The following is a 26270-nucleotide window of genomic DNA, read 5'->3' on the forward strand; positions in this document are numbered from 1 at the left end:
CTGTTAAAGAACAGTAGCACTATGTTTCAGTTAATCAGATCATTCACACAAGTCACCATTTTTTGGAGATGATAAGTTTTTCTTTGTGTCATTTCGCATCTGACTGCCTGAAGTACATGGTGACACGGCTGTGTCCACAACACAGTCCTTGTTCCTTGGATGCTGACTTTCATTTTGAGATGTCACATTGTGTGGTGAGGCCACCCTTGTGCAATCTGTTTAATTAAAAAAGAACAAATATTGCATGTGAGCCTATTATGATTAGTATAGTCTTCATAAGTATACAGTGCCTATAGAAAATCACCATACTCTGTTGAAATCCTTATCTTGTGTCACATTAAACCCTGGAAATTAATACATACATATACACACACATATATACATACATACATATATATATACATACATACATATATATATATATATATATATATATATATATATATATATATATATATATATATATATATATATATATATATATATAAGGGCCGGGACTTTAACGCGTTAATTGAGATTAATTAATTACACAAAAAATAACGCGTTAACTAAGATTAATCAATTACAGAAAAAAAAAATCCCGCATTATTTTTGCACCGCGGAACGTTTCTCACTGGATTTGTTTCGGCGGACCGATTATACTGGAGCACCAACTAGCGTTCGCTTCGCATATCACTACTGTCTATGATATCACCGCAGCACATCGAGCCTCAAGTATCACCTCAACGCAAAACATATAGCAGCTAGCGTGGACTTTACACTTTATGTTGAACTATGTATTATTTTGTTGGTGCAACAGTTTATGTTGAACTCTTTATTGTTTTGGTCAAGGTTATTGAGAGTTGGACTTAGTATGTTATGGCCTCTGAAGCAACAGAGAGATTTTTTCTAATAGTCAGTGTTTCCAATGTTCTGAATGTAATTGACAGTATTGTGTTTTACTTAAAAAAACACTTTACAGAAGGTTCCAGCACCTATAAGCTTCCTGAACTTCTGAAATGTACTATTTGTAAATTGTTTCTAAATATGCTATTGCTACACTTCATGGCAAAAAATTGCACTGGTCTGCTAGACTTGGTTGAACAAAAATAAACAATATTTTGTTGCTTAAGCTTATGTATTCAGTCATTATTCAATGGTATACTATAAATCCATGTGAAAAAAAAAATACTTCTCACTGTTCTCAGGTCAAATATTTATATGCGATTAATTTCGATTAATTACAAAGCCTCTAATTAGAATAATTTTTTTAATCGAGTCCCGGCCCTAATATATACAGTATTGTTCAAAATAATAGCAGTACAATGTGACTAACCAGAATAATCAAGGTTTTTCGTATATTTTTTTATTGCTACGTGGCAAACAAGTTACCAGTAGGTTCAGTAGATTCTCAGAAAACAAATGAGACCCAGCATTCATGAAATGCACGCTCTTAAGGCTGTGCAATTGGGCAATTAGTTGAATTAGTTGAAAGGGGTGTGTTCAAAAAAATAGCAGTGTGGCATTCAATAACTGAGGTCATCAATTTTGTGAAGAAACAGGTGTGAATCAGGTGGCCCCTATTTAAGGATGAAGCCAACACTTGTTGAACATGCATTTGAAAGCTGAGGAAAATGGGTCGTTCGAGACATTGTTCAGAAGAACAGCGTACTTTGATTAAAAAGTTGATTAGAGAGGGGAAAACCTATAAAGAGGTGCAAAAAATGATAGGCTGTTCAGCTAAAATGATCTCCAATGCCTTAAAATGGAGAGCAAAACCAGAGAGACGTGGAAGAAAACTGAAGACAACCATCAAAATGGATAGAAGAATAACCAGAATGGCAAAGGCTCAGCCAATGATCACCTCCAGGATGATCAAAGACAGTCTGGAGTTACCTGTAAGTACTGTGACAGTTAGAAGACGTCTGTGTGAAGCTAATCTATTTTCAAGAATCCCCCGCAAAGTCCCTCTGTTAAAAAAAAGGCATGTGCAGAAGAGGTTACAATTTGCCAAAGAACACATCAACTGGCCTAAAGAGAAATGGAGGAACATTTTGTGGACTGATGAGAGTAAAATTGATCTTTTTGGGTCCAAGGGCCACAGGCAGTTTGTGAGACGACCCCCAAACTCTGAATTCAAGCCACAGTACACAGTGAAGACAGTGAAGCATGGAGGTGCAAGCATCATGATATGGGCATGTTTCTCCTACTATGGTGTTGGGCCTATTTATCGCATACAAGGGATCATGGATCAGTTTGCATATGTTAAAATACTTGAAGAGGTCATGTTGCCCTATGCTGAAGAGGACATGCCCTTGAAATGGTTGTTTCAACAAGACAATGACCCAAAACACACTAGTAAACGGGCAAAGTCTTGGTTCCAAACCAACAAAATTAATGTTATGGAGTGGCCAGCCCAATCTCCAGACCTTAATCCAATTGAGAACTTGTGGGGTGATATCAAAAATGCTGTTTCTGAAGCAAAACCAAGAAATGTGAATGAATTGTGGAATGTTGTTAAAGAATCATGGAGTGGAATAACAGCTGAGAGGTGCCACAAGTTGGTTGACTCCATGCCACACAGATGTCAAGCAGTTTTAAAAAACTGTGGTCATACAACTAAATATTAGTTTAGTGATTCACAGGATTGCTAAATCCCAGAAAAAAAAAATGTTTGTACAAAATAGTTTTGAGTTTGTACAGTCAAAGGTAGACACTGCTATTTTTTTGAACACACTCCTTTCAACTAATTGCCCAATTGCACAGCCTTAAGAGCGTGCATATCATGAATGCTGGGTCTTGTTTGTTTTCTGACAATCTACTGAACCTACTGGTAACTTGTTTGCCACGTAGCAATAAAAAATATACTAAAAACCTTGATTATTCTGGTTAGTCACATTGTACTGCTATTATTTTGAAAAATACTGTATATATATATATATATATATATATATATATTTTTTTTTTTTAAGGGTTGCACGATTAATCGCATACGATTGTCATGCGCCTCTCGTCAGTACAACCAGTTCTGTGATTAGTGGTAAATGTCCATCACCTGCTTTCAAATGGAGTGGCACTAAATATACTGAGCCGTATTTCACTGACAAGCTAAACAATCACATTCATAATCACAGATGAATAGCATGCGGTTATGAACATATTGTGTAGCTTGTCAACAAACATATACATATATAAAAAAAATGCTATGTATATGAACATATTACCCTTGACATCAAAGCAAAAATAACATTTAGAAAACAATTACAATTTAATTAGTGAAATATCGGGTTTGGTTAAGTCAGGGGTGTCCTGACAATTAACATGGTGTGTGATCTGGGAAGTGACTGGTTGTCACTGCATACATTAGCCCCTCCATTGAAGGGTTTGGACACCCCTGGGTTAAGTGGTCAGCGTTATAGACTGTTATAAACTTGGTCAGGTACAACCAGTCACTTCCCAGATCACACACCATGCTATTTGCAGTATTATCCCTGCTCATCTCAGGTCTGTTCGTACTGAACAGCTTTGCTTTAACAACCTACACCCGACAGGAGCTTTTGGATATCGGTGAGGACTTTTCCAACAGTTTTAATCACCAATCTTTGACTCATCCCTGAGATCGCTAGAACACCCGAGGCTACGCACTCTACCCAGCCAGCGGAAGTGCACGCAAGCGGCGTCGAGATCGTAAACAAAGGCGGGGGAAGCGCGGAGGTCTAAGAGCTAAGCTAAAGCTAACACCGCTCCGGCTCTCTTTACCCAGCATTTTCTTTGCTAATGTGCGGTCATTGGCAAACAAAATGGACGAGTTATGACTTTGCATCACCTGCAGCAATGTCATGGTTTTCACAGAAACATGGCTACACAGCGATGTAACCAATAATGCTATCGAGCTAGTCGGATGCTACATGGTCCAGGCAAAGAGAATGGCAGATGACTCCGGCAAGACAAGAGGTGGTGGATTGTGCATTTATGTCAACAAAGCTTGGTGTACGAACACTGTCATTGTTGGGAGACACTGCTCAGCTAACCTAGAGTTTCTCATGGTTAAATGGTTCTCATGGTTTTTATCTGCTGCGGGAGTTCACTTCCAACATTATAACCGCATTCTATATTCCACCGGATGCTACTGCCAATTAGTAAGTCATTAGTATTTAGTCATTAGCATTAGTAAACAACAGACTGCTTACACGTAGGCTGCTTTTATTGTCGCAGGAGATTTTAATCGCTGCAAATTAAAGACAGTGGTCCCCAAATTCCTTCAGCATGATTCCTGCCACACCAGAGGAGACAAAACTTTGGATCATGTTTACACAATCATTGATGGAGCTTACATCACGACCCCCCCACCCACCCTCAGACAGTCTGATCACCTTTCTTTGTTTCTCACCTCTAAGTATTCACCCCTCATCAACCGTGTGAAGCCATCAATGAGGACCATCAAAGTGTGGCCAACTGGACCAGACTCTTTACTTCAGGACAGATTTCAGTACACGCACTGGAGTATGTTCGCTTCTCAGGCTGCCTGTGGCTCTCAAACGGACATTGATATCTATACCTCCTCTGTTCTGGACTACATCAACTCCACCATTGACAGTGTTACAACAGAAAAACAGATCACAACAAGTCAAGCAACTCTACTCCAACGGTCACATACGTCTCCTTCCTTAACGAGCTAAATGACGTTTATGCTCACTTCAACAACAACAGCAAGGAGACGGCCACCAGAAATCTCAGCCTCTTCAGACCACCAACCCCTAAAACTCACATCCACAGATGTCCACATTGCATTGAGCTGGATCAACGCATGCAAGGCTGTTGGCCCCGATGGCATTCCTGGACGTGTACTTAGGGCATGTGCAGAGCAGCTTGCAGAGGTCTTCACAGATATTTTCAACCTGTCCCTCACCCAAGCAACTGTGCCAACATGTTTTCAGTCCACATTCATTTTGCCAGTACTGAAACACTCCTCCTTTAAATGACTACCACCCCAAGCACACCTCAAAGACTGCCTCACACCCTCACTTGACCCACACCAATTTGCCTACCGCAGAAATAGAAGAACAGAAGATGCAGTATGCACTCTGCAACTGTATTATGGACTTTCAGACCAGCAGACCTCAGCTTGTTAGGTCAGGCCACACCCACTCCACCACACTCAACACCGGTGTACCACAGGGCTGTGTGCTGAGCCCATTCCTCTACTCCCTCTACACCCACGACTGCAAGCCTGTGCATGGATCCAACTCCATCATTAAGTTTGCAGACGACACCATGGTGATTGGCCTCATCAGTGACAACAATGATCCTACAGTGAGGAGGTTCGGTACCAGGTCACATGGAAGCACGCATGACCCCATCCACATTAACGGGATGGTTGTTGAACATGTCTACAGCTTCAAGTTCCTGGGAACCACCATCTCAGATGACCTCTCCTGGACCACAAACACCTCCAGCCTGGTCAAGAAGGCTCACCATCGCCTCTTCTTCCTCAGGACACTGAAGAACAACCAGCCATCCTGGTGAACTTTTACCGGTGTGCGATCGAGAGCATCCTGACCAGTTGCATCACAGTCTAGCATGGGAACTGCTAAGTGGCTGACCGCAAGGCACTGCAGAGGGTGGTGAAAACTGCCCAGCGCATCACAGGGACACCACTTCCTGCTCTTAAGGACATCCAGAGGAAACGCTGTCTACATCGAGCTTGCAGCATTCTCAAGGACTCCTCTCACCCTGACCACGGACTGTTTAACCTCCTACCCTCCGGGAGGTGTTTCAGGAGCCTCTGGACAAGGACCACAAGATTCAGGAACAGCTTTTCCCTACAACTGTCTCCTTGCTGAACTCTGCCCTCTGACACCCACCAACACCCCCCACACCGACTCCTCACTTATTGTACTTATTACTCATTAGTAACTTATTACTTGCACTGTCTGTTCATCCAGAAACACTGAATAATCCATTTGCACACTGTAATATTTTCTATGCACTTTACTGTCCATTGCAATAGTGTAAATTATGTTCATATGTTCATATTTTCAGCCTATAGTGTACATACACTTTTACATAATCCATCTGTATAGTATGTTCATAGTACACCTATCTGTATATCATGCTAATAGTATTTAAAATCTGTACATTATGTCCTTAATACTACCTTATCTGTATATTTATTGTACATTTGTAACATATCGTAGACCTTGTATATTCTGTACTTATTATGTGTGCTTACTGCACTTCTGGTTAGATGCTAACTGCATTTCGTTGTCTTGTTCCTTACATGTGCAGTGACAAAGTTGAATCTAATCTACTACAGCTTATGTCATGTGGGGAGCGATTAGTTTTGTTTACTTCATAACTGACTGTTCCATGATGAGTACATTACTAGTGCATGGCAATGCAAAGAATACACCATGGTTGGAAAGGTCATTTGACAGTGAAACTTGAAACTTTTAAATTTTGACTAGTTAGTTGGTTGAAAGGTTAGATTCTTTTCTGTTTACAAAACAAATCTGCAACTAATCTTGGCAGCCCTCACTGTAAAACATTTGTCAGCTTTTGGTCATGTAAGGCCTGTGAATCTCAACCAAAGCTCCTTCACACTCTCTGACCATCATGATATAGATAAAAACAGCCTAATTTATGATGTTGAAAAGGAATTCAGAAGCTGCTGCTTTATATTACCTCAAAGCTTACACCCCATTCTAGGTGGAAGCATGAACGAGTTAGGATTTGACTTAGTAAAGAAAGGGAACATTCCTTTTTGGTAACCCAAATTCTGTTAAAAGAGCAGTAAAAATCATACTAAAACTGTAATTTGATCTTTCTGGAAGCAAATACCTCAGGCAGGAAAAACAGCTGCAGACATTCATCTACAAGTACAGCAAGTAATGAAATACATACCTGGCACGTTCTCCTCAAGCCAGGCCTCTTGGATTTCTTTGTCACACAGGATTGTCTCTAAAATAAAAAGGCAGGTAACAAAAGCCATCACAGCGCTATTCGGAGTGTACTGGAAAAACAATATCTGAATTTTCTTATATTTGTCTAATGAAAAGGCATTGGTACCATTTGGGGCGATGTTGATATCATCTAGGGTCTTTCCTTTAAACTCTGATAAACGCCCCTGCTCAAGGGCCATGAGAATCTTGCTGATCTTCGCAAGCTGGAGAGTGCCCTCAGGTAAACGATAAAACTGGCGATGGACTCTGATGTCATGGCCAAGAAAATCTGCCAGTTGATCAAGCTCGGTGTCATTCAGATTGAGTACTTTTGAGAGTGTAGCAACATGCTTCCTGAGTTTTGTAGAGGTGAGTGAGAGAGGGTTCTTGGCTCCACAAGCTTTCACAAAGTAACGAATGCAATCTGACCCTCTGTAGTGGGACACTGCATATGGCCTTGCAAACATGTATGGATTGTTATCAGCCACTCCACATTCTTTTCTCTTCTCCACAAGCAAATCAAGGGAATCCACCATCGCAGGGGTTAAGAGCACAGGCACCTTCCGCCCTCTTTTACCTCTTATTTCAAGTCTCACAAAATGCTTGCAGAGACTTTTCTCTAGCTCAGAGAGAGCTACATTGACATCTTCATGAGGAGCTGATTTGTCTCTTAGGATGAATGTTGAAACAGGCATTTTTGATACTTCCCCTTCTCTACGCCTGTTGAATAAAATAACTTGAGCCAGAGTCACTTTTGTCAAGTTAGCCCAGTTGCAAGATGAGCACTCTGATGTCAAGTCACTGTAGAACCGGTGCTGCGCGTCATCCAGGTAGCAATGCAGAGTTCTTACATCTTCTGTGAAAGGTAACAGCTGTGGGGAATTCCACTTGGACTCTGTGAGGCCCTGCAAGGCTTTGGCTGATATGAGCTCATTCCACCTGGCATCATACACTTGACGAAAGCAGCGAGCCGCTGTTGCACCATCATTATCACCTTCCATCATTGCATTGGTTTCAAGGAGCATGGACACATTTTTCAGTCCATGTCCAAGCTTTAGAGCAAGTGTTGCAGTTTTGTATTTGCCAGTTTCCTCGTTGAAACCTGCTGTGTGTCTTACTGCAGTAACTGCTAGCATGAAGTTTTCTGGTGTGACATAATCTTTGATAGTTTGCAGTGGTGTGACCTCTCTACCATGTAAACGCAGCCAACCAAGCTCCCTCAACTTTTGACGAATGTATTCATGCTTGCTGACATCGGCTCCAAGCCTGTTATATAGATGTTTTGCAAACTCCATGATGCAGAGATCATTTTTTACTTCAAAAGAGATATCATCTTGTGTCATATTGCTCACCAGCTTCCAAACACTTTCACTAACCACAGAGGGTGCCGGTTCAGCAAACGCACAGAGGGATTGGACTCTAGTTTTTCCAGGTTTAGATTTAACACTGCTAGGTTTGAATTTACAGCTCTGCATGTGTCTCCAAAGCACTCTTTTCATAAACAACCCTTGACAGTAGACACAGTGAATAAAGTCTTGACCCTCACATTTTTCTTTTGGTTGTTTGAAGGGAACAAGAATTCCAGACCCTGTTTTTATAACTTCAGCATTATGTGCAAAGTTTCCTTTGTTTCTCAGAAATTCAAGCTGCAATTTCCTTTGATGGGATCCCTTTGGAAAACTCAATGCTCTTGAAACCTCAATCTCTTTTAAGTGAGCACGCTCCAAGTGTCTGGATATTTTTTGGACCGCTGATCTACAATATAGGCAGTATTGTCGCTTGTTGTACATTCGAGATCCATTACTCTTTCTGACGACAGCAGGAACAAGTACTGATGCATCTCCAACTGTAGTTTTACCTGATGTGGAGCTGTCAGGAGCATGATGTTGGCTTTGTGTTATAGCAACAATTCTATCATTGTCCTGGAATTTAGCAAGAGATGTCTTGAATTTGCGCTTACATGGAAGTGAACAACGTACTGTTGCATCAGCTCGACTTTTTAATGATAGATCTTGGCTTACGTTACTATCCGTACTATCCCCACTTGTGGATGGGACATATTCTTCTCCACTGTCCTGGCTTGATTCACTTATTTTTTCAGATCCAACAGAAATCTTCCGATTAACCTATAAAAACATAATAACAAATAATCTACACAACACACGACTAGGTTTTTCCAATACAACAGTACTAGGTTAATTTTTGCTACACAAATGACAAATAGGGCTGGGCGATATATCTAACGATTTGATAATGCGGATCTAGTCAGTAAATCTGGTTCTGTGATTAGTGCTAAATCACCATCACCTGCTTTTAAATGGAGCAGCATTTAATAGATAGAGCCGTAGATCACTGACAAGTTACACAATATTGCGTTCATTATCCCAGATGAATCGCCTTCGATAATAAATGCGATATTGTGTAACTTGTCAGTGATCTACGGCTCTATCTATAGCTGCTCCATTTAAAAGCAGGTGATGGTGATTTAGCACTAATCACAGAACCAGATTTACTGACTAGATCCGCATTATCATATCATTAGATATATCGCCCAGCCCTAATGACAAAATAGAATTCTGTAAGAATACCTTATTTTATCCTGCGCATTCTCATCTCCAATGACTTTTTTTTTTAGTTATTGCAAGTTTACATCTCTTAATTTTGTACATAAAAATGCTAACATTTTATAGTAAGACTTGTTTGCTTTTGATATATCTGTCTTGAATGTAATAAAAATCACGCGGGTCAAACAAAAGGAATGCATTACAATTGTGCTCATAGTAACTAGCTAAGTTAAGCTTCTCAATGGCTTAATTATTTTGACAGACATTGGGCCCTATTTTAACTATCTTAGCGCACAGCTTAACACAGTACACATTTAGACATGTCCAAATTCACTTTTGCTGGTTTGACGGTGTAAAAAAAAAAGTGTCTGTGCCCTGGGCGCATGGTCTAATAGGGTTGTACTCCATTGCATAATAATTGGGTGTGGTTTGGGCAAAAACATGCAATAATCCAACCAGAGTGTCAGAGTGCCTCTAGGAGAGTTATTCTTTCTGATACACTTTCCAATGTATTAAGATAGCTAAACACCAAGAATTATCCTGAACTCACCTCCCCTTAAGACCAGCACAAAAATGAGCACAGGGTGATTTGCTATTTTAACGACGCGAGCGCTTGATGGGAAATTGACAACTGCATTGGTCTTATACTAGCAAACACAGCTTGCGTCGGGATTAGTTCTGCATTGTGCCGGTGCCAAGATAGAGCCACTTGTTTCAAGCCCTGAGTATTTGACAGAATACAAAGGCCTGTTTACTTGCCATTTAAGGATTTACTGGCAAAATTACTTAACCTACTCATTGATGCAATTTGTTGCACTTTTCATGGGTAATGCATATGATAAAACACTTTCATAATAACAGTGTTGATTTTCAGAAACAACACTACTTATTAAGGAACATATATTCTTACACATCATGCCTTGCACTATGGAAGCTTACCAAAATGCTTCTTGACTTCCTAAGTCTTGACACAGTTTTATGTACAACGTTATCTTCCTCCTCATCTGTACTTGAGTCAAAACCTTTTCTTGTCCGCTTAAATTGTGGCACAATCATTTGAATATTTTCTTCATCTGGACTGTCAAAAAGCTCTTCAGACCAATTAAGAGTCTCCTCCATCTTAAAAAAAATGAAATGTTAGAATTTCACAGATTCTGAGGAATAATTGTGCTATTTTCTTACAAAACACTACAATGTGTCAGTAGCTGATAAAAATAACTGTTTGGTGAAATAATGAATAATTAACAAATAGAAATGAAGAGCTAGACCATGTACATGTTTAAAATGAACATGACAGATCAAAGCTGTCAAAGAGGCAGGTGTTTTGTAAAAATGCCATGTTCACACAGTTTCACTACATAAAAACACTGGACTTGACTAATTGAGAATAATTCTAAATAGGAACCAAACATGCAATAGGTGCCTATAAATAGAACAACTATCTGAAATAATGCTGCTTGCCTTACCAGAATGCGTTTAGTCCTAAGCCGTGACACATGTTCTCCTTGCACAGTACTTTTACTACTGAGGTGCTATAAAGGAGACACAAATTATACACAGGATGACATCTACTCAAAAAGTTCTGTAATGAAAACAAAAGATAATTGAAACTGTTAATGCAAATCAGAAAGAACCAACCTGTATGCTGCTAGATGGTAAATCTGAAACAGTATCAAGTTGTGGAGAAGAAAGATCTGGTCCAGAGGTGACTTCATCAGAGTCTGTGTACTCAACTAAGGAATTCATTGGTTTCTTTGTAACCTGAATTGCAATAACAAATGTTTTATGGTCAAGAGAACTTGTAAAATGGTTATAAATCTATACATAGTTGATTATTCTAATGCTCAAAAATAAAGATGTGATGATTGAAAAAACTGACATAATTATAGTAAAAAAAAAAAAAAAATCACAAAAACAATAACCACCATAACTTTCCTAAAGGGGGGATGAAAAGCTATTTCATGCATACAGAGCTCTTTACACTGTTAAAAGACTTAGATTCCCAAGCTAAACATGAACAAAGTTTAGAAGATTAAGCTGGACGTTTGATGGAGTGTCTGTTTGTTTATTGTAAATCCACTCCAAACAGCAATACACAAAGAGTGGGAAAATATGTTGAACTAAATGAATTATTTCATATTAAACGTAGGGGACATTCACAATGTAGTTTTTAACACCGATTTTTGATACCCAACCCTAATTGATAGCAATTGTTTATTTTGGATAAAGTTCTTTCCCCACATTTAAGCATGTAACAGCTTTCAGACGCACTTAACACAGCGTGCTAGTCATTTTTTTTAGCTCCGCCCAAATGATACGCCTCCATCCGCTTGTTTTTTTTTTTTTTTTTAGAAAGACTCGGAACAGCGCATCTTTCTTTTATAAATATGATAAAAGTAAAGACTTTTTGGAGATATGAAGGATGCAATACTACTCTATAAGAGTCTCAAGATTGACATGAGACTGACAGAAACTGAGTGTTTCATCCCCCCTTTAATAGAAAATACCCTATAATGTGAGTAACAACCAGCAGTAATTAACAAAGTTAGTAGCTCAAATAAAATCACTGGAAAAGGTTAGTGTAGAGCCCTTAGACTCACCTTCAGAATTGAAGGGGAAACCTCATTGGTGTGTTGTACCCTTGTGTTGGAACTTTCCACCAGTTCCTTGTTGTTGTGTTCAAAGGCCACATTGGTAGAATGCCCACCATCAACCTGTAACATAAATTACATTTAATAATTGTGAATTCAAACCCTAAAGCAGTAAACTCTTGAACTACAATGTTTGTACTAATTAAAACACACGACCAATAATTGGGCAAAATCAGATGTTTGATCATCAAACTAACAAAATTCAATGCATTGATTTAGAATAGAAAACTGAACATTCTAGAAGGCTTCTCAGCCATATTTATATTTGGACCCCACAAGGTTAGACCAGTGTATGTGTGTATAAACATGTGCCTATACACTACCATATGACCAAGTGATGGAAGAAATCTTTTTTTTATTTATTCTTTTTTTTTTACTTATTACCAAAAGAAACTCAAATTGAAAGGAATGTTTCTTGTTTCAATGACAAAATGAAAAGGAATTCAGAATTTCTAGAATTGATATTTGGACCCCACAAGGTTAGACTAGTGTATGTGTGTATAAACATGTGCCTATACACTACCATATGACCAAGTGATGGAAGAAATCTTTTTTTTTATTCTTTTATTCTTTTTTTTTACTTATTACTAAAAGAAACTCCCAATTGAAAGGAATGTTTCAGGAATTCGGAATTTCTAGAATTGATATTTGGACCCCACAAGGTTAGACTAGTGTGTGTGTGTATAGACATGTGCCTATACACTACCATATGACCAAGTGATGGAAGAAATCTGTCATTACCAAAAGAAACTAACTAACTAACATTAACCTAAAACTACGATCGCTGCTTCCCACTTGAATGGTGAAAGTGTATTGGCATGTTCACCAAACAAGAAGACTCACCTTCAGAATTGAAGGGGAAACCTCATTGGTGTGTTGTACCCTTGTGTTGGAACTTTCCACCAGTTCCTTGTTGTTGTGTTCAAAGGCCACATTGGTAGAATGCCCACCATCAACCTGTAACATAAATTACATTTAATAATTGTGAATTCAAACCTTAAAGCAGTAAACTCTTGAACAACAACGTTTGTACCCATTAAAACACACAACCAATTCATGTGCAAAATCCGATATTTCATAATCAAAAGAACTAAATTCAATGCATTGATTTTGAATAGAAAATTGAACATTCTAGAAGGCTTCTCAGCCATATTGATATTTGGACCCCACAAGGTTAGACCAGTGTATGTGTGTATAAACATGTGCCTATACACTACCATATGACCAAGTGATGGAAGAAATCTTTTTTTTATTTATTCTTTTTTTTTTACTTATTACCAAAAGAAACTCAAATTGAAAGGAATGTTTCTTGTTTCAATGACAAAATGAAAAGGAATTCAGAATTTCTAGAATTGATATTTGGACCCCACAAGGTTAGACTAGTGTATGTGTGTATAAACATGTGCCTATACACTACCATATGACCAAGTGATGGAAGAAATCTGTCATTACCAAAAGAAACTAACTAACTAACTAACTAACTAACATTAACCTAAAACACGATCGCTGCTTCCCACTTGAATGGTGAAAGTGTATTGGCATGTTCACCAAACAAGAAGACTCACCTTCAGAATTGAAGGGGAAACCTCATTGGTGTGTTGTACCCTTGTGTTGGAACTTTCCACCAGTTCCTTGTTGTTGTGTTCAAAGGCCACATTGGTAGAATGCCCACCATCAACCTGTAACATAAATTACATTTAATAATTGTGAATTCAAACCCTAAAGCAGTAAACTCTTGAACTACAATGTTTGTACTAATTAAAACACACGACCAATAATTGGGCAAAATCAGATGTTTGATCATCAAACTAACAAAATTCAATGCATTGATTTAGAATAGAAAACTGAACATTCTAGAAGGCTTCTCAGCCATATTGATATTTGGACCCCACAAGGTTAGACCAGTGTATGTGTGTATAAACATGTGCCTATACACTACCATATGACCAAGTGATGGAAGAAATCTTTTTTTTATTTATTCTTTTTTTTTTACTTATTACCAAAAGAAACTCAAATTGAAAGGAATGTTTCTTGTTTCAATGACAAAATGAAAAGGAATTCAGAATTTCTAGAATTGATATTTGGACCCCACAAGGTTAGACTAGTGTATGTGTGTATAAACATGTGCCTATACACTACCATATGACCAAGTGATGGAAGAAATCTGTCATTACCAAAAGAAACTAACTAACTAACATTAACCTAAAACACGATCGCTGCTTCCCACTTGAATGGTGAAAGTGTATTGGCATGTTCACCAAACAAGAAGACTCACCTTCAGAATTGAAGGGGAAACCTCATTGGTGTGTTGTACCCTTGTGTTGGAACTTTCCACCAGTTCCTTGTTGTTGTGTTCAAAGGCCACATTGGTAGAATGCCCACCATCAACCTGTAACATAAATTACATTTAATAATTGTGAATTCAAACCTTAAAGCAGTAAACTCTTGAACTACAATGTTTGTACTAATTAAAACACACGACCAATAAATGGGCAAAATCAGATGTTTGATCATCAAACTAACAAAATTCAATGCATTGATTTAGAATAGAAAACTGAACATTCTAGAAGGCTTCTCAGCCATATTGATATTTGGACCCCACAAGGTTAGACCAGTGTATGTGTGTATAAACATGTGCCTATACACTACCATATGACCAAGTGATGGAAGAAATCTTTTTTTTTATTTATTCTTTTTTTTTTACTTATTATCAAAAGAAACTCAAATTGAAAGGAATGTTTCTTGTTTCAATGACAAAATGAAAAGGAATTCAGAATTTCTAGAATTGATATTTGGACCCCACAAGGTTAGACCAGTTTATGTGTGTATAAACATGTGCCTATACACTACCATATGACCAAGTGATGGAAGAAATCTGTCATTACCAAAAGAAACTAACTAACTAACTAACTAACATTAACCTAAAACACGATCGCTGCTTCCCACTTGAATGGTGAAAGTGTATTGGCATGTTCACCAAACAAGAAGACTCACCTTCAGAATTGAAGGGGAAACAATGTTTGTACTAATTAAAACACACGACCAATAATTGGGCAAAATCAGATGTTTGATCATCAAACTAACAAAATTCAATGCATTGATTTTGAATAGAAAATTGAACATTCTAGAAGGCTTCTCAGCCATATTGATATTTGGACCCCACAAGGTTAGACCAGTGTATGTGTGTATAAACATGTGCCTATACACTACCATATGACCAAGTGATGGAAGAAATCTTTTTTTTTATTCTTTTATTCTTTTTTTTTACTTATTACTAAAAGAAACTCCCAATTGAAAGGAATGTTTCAGGAATTCGGAATTTCTAGAATTGATATTTGGACCCCACAAGGTTAGACCAGTGTGTGTGTGTATAGACATGTGCCTATACACTACCATATGACCAAGTGATGGAAGAAATCTGTCATTACCAAAAGAAACTAACTAACTAACTAACATTAACCTAAAACTACGATCGCTGCTTCCCACTTGAATGGTGAAAGTGTATTGGCATGTTCACCAAACAAGAAGACTCACCTTCAGAATTGAAGGGGAAACCTCATTGGTGTGTTGTACCCTTGTGTTGGAACTTTCCACCAGTTCCTTGTTGTTGTGTTCAAAGGCCACATTGGTAGAATGCCCACCATCAACCTGTAACATAAATTACATTTAATAATTGTGAATTCAAACCTTAAAGCAGTAAACTCTTGAACAACAACGTTTGTACCCATTAAAACACACAACCAATTCATGTGCAAAATCCGATATTTCATAATCAAAAGAACTAAATTCAATGCATTGATTTTGAATAGAAAATTGAACATTCTAGAAGGCTTCTCAGCCATATTGATATTTGGACCCCACAAGGTTAGACCAGTGTATGTGTGTATAAACATGTGCCTATACACTACCATATGACCAAGTGATGGAAGAAATCTTTTTTTTATTTATTCTTTTTTTTTTACTTATTACCAAAAGAAACTCAAATTGAAAGGAATGTTTCTTGTTTCAATGACAAAATGAAAAGGAATTCAGAATTTCTAGAATTGATATTTGGACCCCACAAGGTTAGACTAGTGTATGTGTGTATAAACATGTGCCTATACACTACCATATGACCAAGTGATGGAAGAAATCTGTCATTACCAAAAGAAACTAACTAACTAACTAACTAACTAACATTAACCTAAAACACGATCGCTGCTTCCCACTTGAATGGTGAAAGTGTATTGGCATGTTCACCAAACAAGAAGACTCACCTTCAGAATTGAAGGGGAAACCTCATTGGTGTGTTGTACCCTTGTGTTGGAACTTTCCACCAGTTCCTTGTTGTTGTGTTCAAAGGCCACATTGGTAGAATGCCCACCATCAACCTGTAACATAAATTACATTTAATAATTGTGAATTCAAACCCTAAAGCAGTAAACTCTTGAACTACAATGTTTGTACTAATTAAAACACACGACCAATAATTGGGCAAAATCAGATGTTTGATCATCAAACTAACAAAATTCAATGCATTGATTTAGAATAGAAAACTGAACATTCTAGAAGGCTTCTCAGCCATATTGATATTTGGACCCCACAAGGTTAGACCAGTGTATGTGTGTATAAACATGTGCCTATACACTACCATATGACCAAGTGATGGAAGAAATCTTTTTTTTATTTATTCTTTTTTTTTTACTTATTACCAAAAGAAACTCAAATTGAAAGGAATGTTTCTTGTTTCAATGACAAAATGAAAAGGAATTCAGAATTTCTAGAATTGATATTTGGACCCCACAAGGTTAGACTAGTGTATGTGTGTATAAACATGTGCCTATACACTACCATATGACCAAGTGATGGAAGAAATCTGTCATTACCAAAAGAAACTAACTAACTAACATTAACCTAAAACACGATCGCTGCTTCCCACTTGAATGGTGAAAGTGTATTGGCATGTTCACCAAACAAGAAGACTCACCTTCAGAATTGAAGGGGAAACCTCATTGGTGTGTTGTACCCTTGTGTTGGAACTTTCCACCAGTTCCTTGTTGTTGTGTTCAAAGGCCACATTGGTAGAATGCCCACCATCAACCTGTAACATAAATTACATTTAATAATTGTGAATTCAAACCTTAAAGCAGTAAACTCTTGAACTACAATGTTTGTACTAATTAAAACACACGACCAATAAATGGGCAAAATCAGATGTTTGATCATCAAACTAACAAAATTCAATGCATTGATTTAGAATAGAAAACTGAACATTCTAGAAGGCTTCTCAGCCATATTGATATTTGGACCCCACAAGGTTAGACCAGTGTATGTGTGTATAAACATGTGCCTATACACTACCATATGACCAAGTGATGGAAGAAATCTTTTTTTTTATTTATTCTTTTTTTTTTACTTATTATCAAAAGAAACTCAAATTGAAAGGAATGTTTCTTGTTTCAATGACAAAATGAAAAGGAATTCAGAATTTCTAGAATTGATATTTGGACCCCACAAGGTTAGACCAGTTTATGTGTGTATAAACATGTGCCTATACACTACCATATGACCAAGTGATGGAAGAAATCTGTCATTACCAAAAGAAACTAACTAACTAACTAACTAACATTAACCTAAAACACGATCGCTGCTTCCCACTTGAATGGTGAAAGTGTATTGGCATGTTCACCAAACAAGAAGACTCACCTTCAGAATTGAAGGGGAAACAATGTTTGTACTAATTAAAACACACGACCAATAATTGGGCAAAATCAGATGTTTGATCATCAAACTAACAAAATTCAATGCATTGATTTTGAATAGAAAATTGAACATTCTAGAAGGCTTCTCAGCCATATTGATATTTGGACCCCACAAGGTTAGACCAGTGTATGTGTGTATAAACATGTGCCTATACACTACCATATGACCAAGTGATGGAAGAAATCTTTTTTTTTATTCTTTTATTCTTTTTTTTACTTATTACTAAAAGAAACTCCCAATTGAAAGGAATGTTTCAGGAATTCGGAATTTCTAGAATTGATATTTGGACCCCACAAGGTTAGACCAGTGTGTGTGTGTATAGACATGTGCCTATACACTACCATATGACCAAGTGATGGAAGAAATCTGTCATTACCAAAAGAAACTAACTAACTAACTAACATTAACCTAAAACTACGATCGCTGCTTCCCACTTGAATGGTGAAAGTGTATTGGCATGTTCACCAAACAAGAAGACTCACCTTCAGAATTGAAGGGGAAACCTCATTGGTGTGTTGTACCCTTGTGTTGGAACTTTCCACCAGTTCCTTGTTGTTGTGTTCAAAGGCCACATTGGTAGAATGCCCACCATCAACCTGTAACATAAATTACATTTAATAATTGTGAATTCAAACCTTAAAGCAGTAAACTCTTGAACAACAACGTTTGTACCCATTAAAACACACAACCAATTCATGTGCAAAATCCGATATTTCATAATCAAAAGAACTAAATTCAATGCATTGATTTTGAATAGAAAATTGAACATTCTAGAAGGCTTCTCAGCCATATTGATATTTGGACCCCACAAGGTTAGACCAGTGTATGTGTGTATAAACATGTGCCTATACACTACCATATGACCAAGTGATGGAAGAAATCTTTTTTTTATTTATTCTTTTTTTTTACTTATTACCAAAAGAAACTCAAATTGAAAGGAATGTTTCTTGTTTCAATGACAAAATGAAAAGGAATTCAGAATTTCTAGAATTGATATTTGGACCCCACAAGGTTAGACTAGTGTATGTGTGTATAAACATGTGCCTATACACTACCATATGACCAAGTGATGGAAGAAATCTGTCATTACCAAAAGAAACTAACTAACTAACTAACATTAACCTAAAACTACGATCGCTGCTTCCCACTTGAATGGTGAAAGTGTATTGGCATGTTCACCAAACAAGAAGACTCACCTTCAGAATTGAAGGGGAAACCTCATTGGTGTGTTGTACCCTTGTGTTGGAACTTTCCACCAGTTCCTTGTTGTTGTGTTCAAAGGCCACATTGGTAGAATGCCCACCATCAACCTGTAACATAAATTACATTTAATAATTGTGAATTCAAACCCTAAAGCAGTAAACTCTTGAACTACAATGTTTGTACTAATTAAAACACACGACCAATAATTGGGCAAAATCAGATGTTTGATCATCAAACTAACAAAATTCAATGCATTGATTTAGAATAGAAAATTGAACATTCTAGAAGGCTTCTCAGCCATATTGATATTTGGACCCCACAAGGTTAGACCAGTGTATGTGTGTATAAACATGTGCCTATACACTACCATATGACCAAGTGATGGAAGAAATCTTTTTTTTTATTCTTTTATTCTTTTTTTTTTACTTATTACTAAAAGAAACTCCCAATTGAAAGGAATGTTTCAGGAATTCAGAATTTCTAGAATTGATATTTGGACCCCACAAGGTTAGACCAGTGTATGTGTGTATAAACATGTGCCTATACACTACCATATGACCAAGTGATGGAAAAAATCTTTTTTTTTATTCTTTTATTTTTACTTATTACTAAAAGAAACTCCAATTGCAAGGAATGTTCCAGGAATTCGGAATTTCTAGAATTGATATTTGGACCCCACAAGGTTAGACCAGTGTGTGTGTGTATAGACATGTGCCTATACACTACCATATGACCAAGTGATGGAAAAAATCTGTCATTACCAAAAGAAACTAACATTAACCTAAAACACGATCGCTGCTTCCCACTTGAATGGTGAAAGTGTATTGGCATGTTCACCAAACAAGAAGACTCACCTTCAGAATTGAAGGGGAAACCTCATTGGTGTGTTGTACCCTTGTGTTGGAACTTTCCACCAGTTCCTTGTTGTTGTGTTCAAAGGCCACATTGGTAGAATGCCCACCATCAACCTGTAACATAAATTACATTTAATAATTGTGAATTCAAACCTTAAAGCAGTAAACTCTTGAACAACAACGTTTGTACCCATTAAAACACACAACCAATTCATGTGCAAAATCCGATATTTCATAATCAAAAGAACTAAATTCAATGCATTGATTTTGAATAGAAAATTGAACATTCTAGAAGGCTTCTCAGCCATATTGATATTTGGACCCCACAAGGTTAGACCAGTGTATGTGTGTATAAACATGTGCCTATACACTACCATATGACCAAGTGATGGAAGAAATCTTTTTTTTATTTATTCTTTTTTTTTACTTATTACCAAAAGAAACTCAAATTGAAAGGAATGTTTCTTGTTTCAATGACAAAATGAAAAGGAATTCAGAATTTCTAGAATTGATATTTGGACCCCACAAGGTTAGACTAGTGTATGTGTGTATAAACATGTGCCTATACACTACCATATGACCAAGTGATGGAAGAAATCTGTCATTACCAAAAGAAACTAACATTAACCTAAAACACGATCGCTGCTTCCCACTTGAATGGTGAAAGTGTATTGGCATGTTCACCAAACAAGAAGACTCACCTTCAGAATTGAAGGGGAAACCTCATTGGTGTGTTGTACCCTTGTGTTGGAACTTTCCACCAGTTCCTTGTTGTTGTGTTCAAAGGCCACATTGGTAGAATGCCCACCATCAACCTGTAACATAAATTACATTTAATAATTGTGAATTCAAACCTTAAAGCAGTAAACTCTTGAACAACAACGTTTGTACCCATTAAAACACACAACCAATTCATGTGCAAAATCCGATATTTCATAATCAAAAGAACTAAATTCAATGCATTGATTTTGAATAGAAAATTGAACATTCTAGAAGGCTTCTCAGCCATATTGATATTTGGACCCCACAAGGTTAGACCAGTGTATGTGTGTATAAACATGTGCCTATACACTACCATATGACCAAGTGATGGAAGAAATCTTTTTTTTATTTATTCTTTTTTTTTACTTATTACCAAAAGAAACTCAAATTGAAAGGAATGTTTCTTGTTTCAATGACAAAATGAAAAGGAATTCAGAATTTCTAGAATTGATATTTGGACCCCACAAGGTTAGACTAGTGTATGTGTGTATAAACATGTGCCTATACACTACCATATGACCAAGTGATGGAAGAAATCTGTCATTACCAAAAGAAACTAACTAACTAACATTAACCTAAAACACGATCGCTGCTTCCCACTTGAATGGTGAAAGTGTATTGGCATGTTCACCAAACAAGAAGACTCACCTTCAGAATTGAAGGGGAAACCTCATTGGTGTGTTGTACCCTTGTGTTGGAACTTTCCACCAGTTCCTTGTTGTTGTGTTCAAAGGCCACATTGGTAGAATGCCCACCATCAACCTGTAACATAAATTACATTTAATAATTGTGAATTCAAACCTTAAAGCAGTAAACTCTTGAACTACAATGTTTGTACTAATTAAAACACACGACCAATAATTGGGCAAAATCAGATGTTTGATCATCAAACTAACAAAATTCAATGCATTGATTTAGAATAGAAAACTGAACATTCTAGAAGGCTTCTCAGCCATATTTATATTTGGACCCCACAAGGTTAGACCAGTGTATGTGTGTATAAACATGTGCCTATACACTACCATATGACCAAGTGATGGAAGAAATCTTTTTTTTTATTTATTCTTTTTTTTTTACTTATTATCAAAAGAAACTCAAATTGAAAGGAATGTTTCTTGTTTCAATGACAAAATGAAAAGGAATTCAGAATTTCTAGAATTGATATTTGGACCCCACAAGGTTAGACCAGTTTATGTGTGTATAAACATGTGCCTATACACTACCATATGACCAAGTGATGGAAGAAATCTGTCATTACCAAAAGAAACTAACTAACTAACTAACTAACATTAACCTAAAACACGATCGCTGCTTCCCACTTGAATGGTGAAAGTGTATTGGCATGTTCACCAAACAAGAAGACTCACCTTCAGAATTGAAGGGGAAACAATGTTTGTACTAATTAAAACACACGACCAATAATTGGGCAAAATCAGATGTTTGATCATCAAACTAACAAAATTCAATGCATTGATTTTAAATAGAAAATTGAACATTCTAGAAGGCTTCTCAGCCGTATTGATATTTGGACCCCACAAGGTTAGACCAGTGTATGTGTGTATAAACATGTGCCTATACACTACCATATGACCAAGTGATGGAAGAAATCTTTTTTTTTATTCTTTTATTCTTTTTTTTTACTTATTACTAAAAGAAACTCCCAATTGAAAGGAATGTTTCAGGAATTCGGAATTTCTAGAATTGATATTTGGACCCCACAAGGTTAGACTAGTGTATGTGTGTATAAACATGTGCCTATACACTACCATATGACCAAGTGATGGAAGAAATCTCTCATTACCAAAAGAAACTAACTAACTAACTAACTAACATTAACCTAAAACTACGATCGCTGCTTCCCACTTGAATGGTGAAAGTGTATTGGCATGTTCACCAAACAAGAAGACTCACCTTCAGAATTGAAGGGGAAACCTCATTGGTGTGTTGTACCCTTGTGTTGGAACTTTCCACCAGTTCCTTGTTGTTGTGTTTATCAACCTAAAACATTGATCACAGTCAATTCTTTAATCATTGTTTAAGCAACCAACTGTTGTCAACTCTGCTAGGAAAGTTAGTAGCCATTGTAATATTACAATGGAAAAGATGACAACAAAATTTTAAGACTTTTTTTTAACCCACACGTTGTAATATAGTATACCTTACCCTCCAAGGCCAATCAATTCCGCCATAATCATATGTGAGTTCATCTCCTCTCTCTATGTTTTGAAAAGCAAACAGGACTAGATGTGGCTTTCCATCTGCAACAATTTTTTTCACCCGGCAGTTAGGATTAACATGGTCATCATTGACTAGCCTCCCCAACGATCCATTTTCCACAGCAGCATCAATGCTAAAGGAATCCAAAAACATATGATAAATACAAATAATATACAGGACCTAAAAGAATATGAATGCTTTTCTATAGCTCAATATATGCTTGAGATCAAGGTCACATGATTTTTATGTGTGGTTGAATCAAAAAACAATGGTTGTGTTATCTCGGAGAAGGAACTTTTGATTTTCCCACATTTAATCATTATTATTTCACAAAGTTCTATCTTAGCCCATTGGATGGAACAGAGTCCATGTCTCCAGCTGATGTAGCAATCCTACCAGCTCAGCTCTGATCTCCCTTGGTAAGAGAGTTGCTTGATAAGAGTGACAGTCAAATTATGACTTAAAGAGATTTAGGAACACAGACTAGGGCTGGATGTTTAATCGAAAAGTAATTGAAACCTAAATTCAGAACGTCAAACACGTAATTTTCCCATGTCGGTTATTTCGTTTTTTTTAATCCCTTGAGTGACAGTCTTACAAACCAATAGAGTGAGCGCACTTCCGTTCTACCCAATCAGCACAGCTCTAGCCAACTCCGTAAACACCCACCATTATAAAAAATAAAATCGTCCATAAATAGGAACCGGATGGTTTTTGTTTAAAATACGTGATCGGCAATCAGCCGCTTTTTGGTCTTTTTCGGCCGATTTTTTCGAAAGTGCACCCGCGTGCACAGACTACATTGTAATCGTTCGCTATGTCATTACACGTCTGAGGCACAGATAGCAGGAAGTGAACAGCAGCTGGTGTACTGGTGCACAAATAATAGCCTCTTTCCCCACACTCACTAAGGCTGCGCGAGTATACTGTACCGGTCCGCGCCCTGCACACGTGTAGACAATGAAGAGATGTTCAGCTCAACTTCTCACATGTTGGATGAGAAACAAAACAAACGAAACTTTGACAAGACTGAAATGTTATTTTTTGTTTTTTTTTGTAAAGTAGAACTTGCATACACGTTTGAAACGCCAGAAGTAAACATCAGTTATGCATTAGGATGATTATTTTTATTTTACCTTAAAATTACATACACTTAATTTGATTTAAAAATCACCTGCTTTGGCACACACACTAAAAAAAAGTGTTTCATTCATCCAATTAAAACATTTTAATGGTAATGATTCACATCTATATTTTTTTACTTGAGACAATAAGTTTTTAAAAAAAATTCATTGGCTCAAGTAAATAAATCATTACCCTAATTTTTTTTTTAATTGGATGAATGAAACACGTTGCATCTTTGTTTTATTCACACCAACATTATTTGATTTTAACATTTTGGAATAGGGGTGTAACGGTACGTGTATTCATACCGGACCGTTTTGGTACATTGCTTTCAGTACGGTGCATGTGTGTACCGAATGACCAAATGCAATATTTGGTGTGCGGAACATAGGTACATTTTCGTGTTTCCAAACGAACATATTAAGTGGCGGAAGTCTCCGCGTTCAACGCAAATCCCGGCCTGCAGTTGATTCTAAGGCTGGTGACACACTGGCTGTGTGGCGTGAGCGTGGCGTTTCTGCTGCGTGTCAGTTGCTTCGTTTTTTTTATGTGTTTTTAAACACCAGAATTGTGCCTGACGTGGCGCTGGTGCGCTGCTGCTACTGTAAGTGACATAGAGGGAGACCGCCGACAGACCAGGATCTTGACTTCACAACAACAATATCTATACTTCATGTTGAGCATAAATATAAAGCCTACTGATAAAGGACACCGTCAACAGTATTGACGGCAAAATAGACTATGTTTGACAGGTGCAATATGCCAGTGTGTCACAGGCCTAAGGTTCTCAAAAGGCATCACGCGAGTGTGAACATCACTACAACTAGGAAAAAAACGACTAATTCAAACTCAGCTCCCGTCGGCATTTAAACAGACCTTTGCTCTTAATTCGGTCCAACGCAATAACGAAATCTGAGCAGATCTAAAAACTGAAACTGTTGATGCTGCACTTTACACTTTGGAAAAGTTATATATTTTTTTAAATATGAGCAGGCCTACAAGCTTGGATTGGTAATGCTGCACTGTAATCATAGTTATTTATATTTTTCATTATATTTTATTATATGATATTTGTTTGAGACAGAGTATATTATTTAGTGGAGAACTTTGCAGCAGTATTTTATTTCTTATTCTTTTTTTTTATTATTATAAATTATATTTTATTATTTATTTTATTAAAAAGTATTTTTTTTAAAAGTGTAAACAAATTGTTAAAAAAAGTTTACAGTAATAAACAACCTGAAGTTTAATGTTTGCATTTCTTTCCCTTACTGTACCGAAAATGAACCGAACCGTGACTTTAAAACCGAGGTACATACCGAACCGTGATTTTTGTATACCGTTACACCCCTATTTTGGAATTATGTATTTATATTTATATTGTATTTTTATTTAATCTCACTGGTAAAGACTTTTTTTAAACCAAATTTAAAAACTAAAACAAATACTGAATGCTGATTAAGAAACTTCTTATTGAATGTGTGTTGATTGTGTTGTTTGGATTGAAGAACTGTGCAGTAATTGCCTCTAATTTCACATGTAACAGCTAATCTTTTAATTTAAGGCCAGTTCTATGTAGTTTCAACCCAATTCAAAAACAAAAGCTAAATGCTGATGTCTGTATCATCTATGTTTGTATTGAAAGTAGGCTAGTTACTGTGCCATTAATTTCAGATGGTTATGGTTATTGTTTTCAATAGCCAAAAGCCAGTTTGGCCAATTAAATACCAAATAAACATCTTGTTTATGCATATTTTCCTTCTTTGTTTGTTGCTTAAAGATAAAAAAATAAATAAAAAAAAACGGAAATCGGTATCAAATCGGCCAGTTTGCTTGTAAAAAAATTGGTATCGGAATTAGCCATGAAAAATCATGATCGTGCATCCCTACTGTTCATACATAATTGTTCAATTGTTCATAATTGTACATAATATGGTTGATAACCAGTTCAACTTTTTTCCCCAGAGTTTTGAAAAAGTTAACTTGTTATTGAAGGATGCATGTATGCTATTGAAAAAGTAACCCGTTTGAATGCAGACTAGATTCTTACCACCATTTTTTGCCATGCCAGTAGAAGTCAAACATAAAAACTGCCTGTGATGGATGATACTTCTTCCTCCTAGCTTCAGATTCAGCAGAGTCTATCAATTCTCCTCTGTATTCCACGACAAAATCCCCTTTTCGAAATGGGGACAGGGCAAACACACCACGACCTATCAACATAAAATGCAT

General features: G+C 36.9%; 1 protein-coding gene across 1 annotated transcript; it reads right to left on the reverse strand.

Moving 5' to 3' along the window:
- On the reverse strand, positions 1-26270 carry LOC113081098 (uncharacterized). The gene is made up of 21 exons (XM_026253144.1): positions 26089-26270; positions 22860-23046; positions 22608-22694; positions 21345-21458; positions 20636-20749; positions 19935-20048; positions 19074-19187; positions 18360-18473; positions 17102-17215; positions 16392-16505; positions 15670-15783; positions 14411-14524; positions 13701-13814; positions 12979-13092; positions 12085-12198; positions 11123-11245; positions 10951-11016; positions 10424-10603; positions 7048-9046; positions 6883-6939; positions 1-215 (listed from the first exon to the last, which is right to left on the reverse strand). The coding sequence occupies exons 1-21, from the start codon at positions 26268-26270 to the stop codon at positions 40-42; spliced, it is 4425 nt and encodes a 1474-aa protein (XP_026108929.1). The 3' UTR covers positions 1-39.

This window comes from Carassius auratus, unplaced genomic scaffold (genome assembly GCF_003368295.1).
Source record: "Carassius auratus strain Wakin unplaced genomic scaffold, ASM336829v1 scaf_tig00033119, whole genome shotgun sequence".
NCBI classification, from domain to species: Eukaryota; Metazoa; Chordata; class Actinopteri; order Cypriniformes; family Cyprinidae; genus Carassius; species Carassius auratus.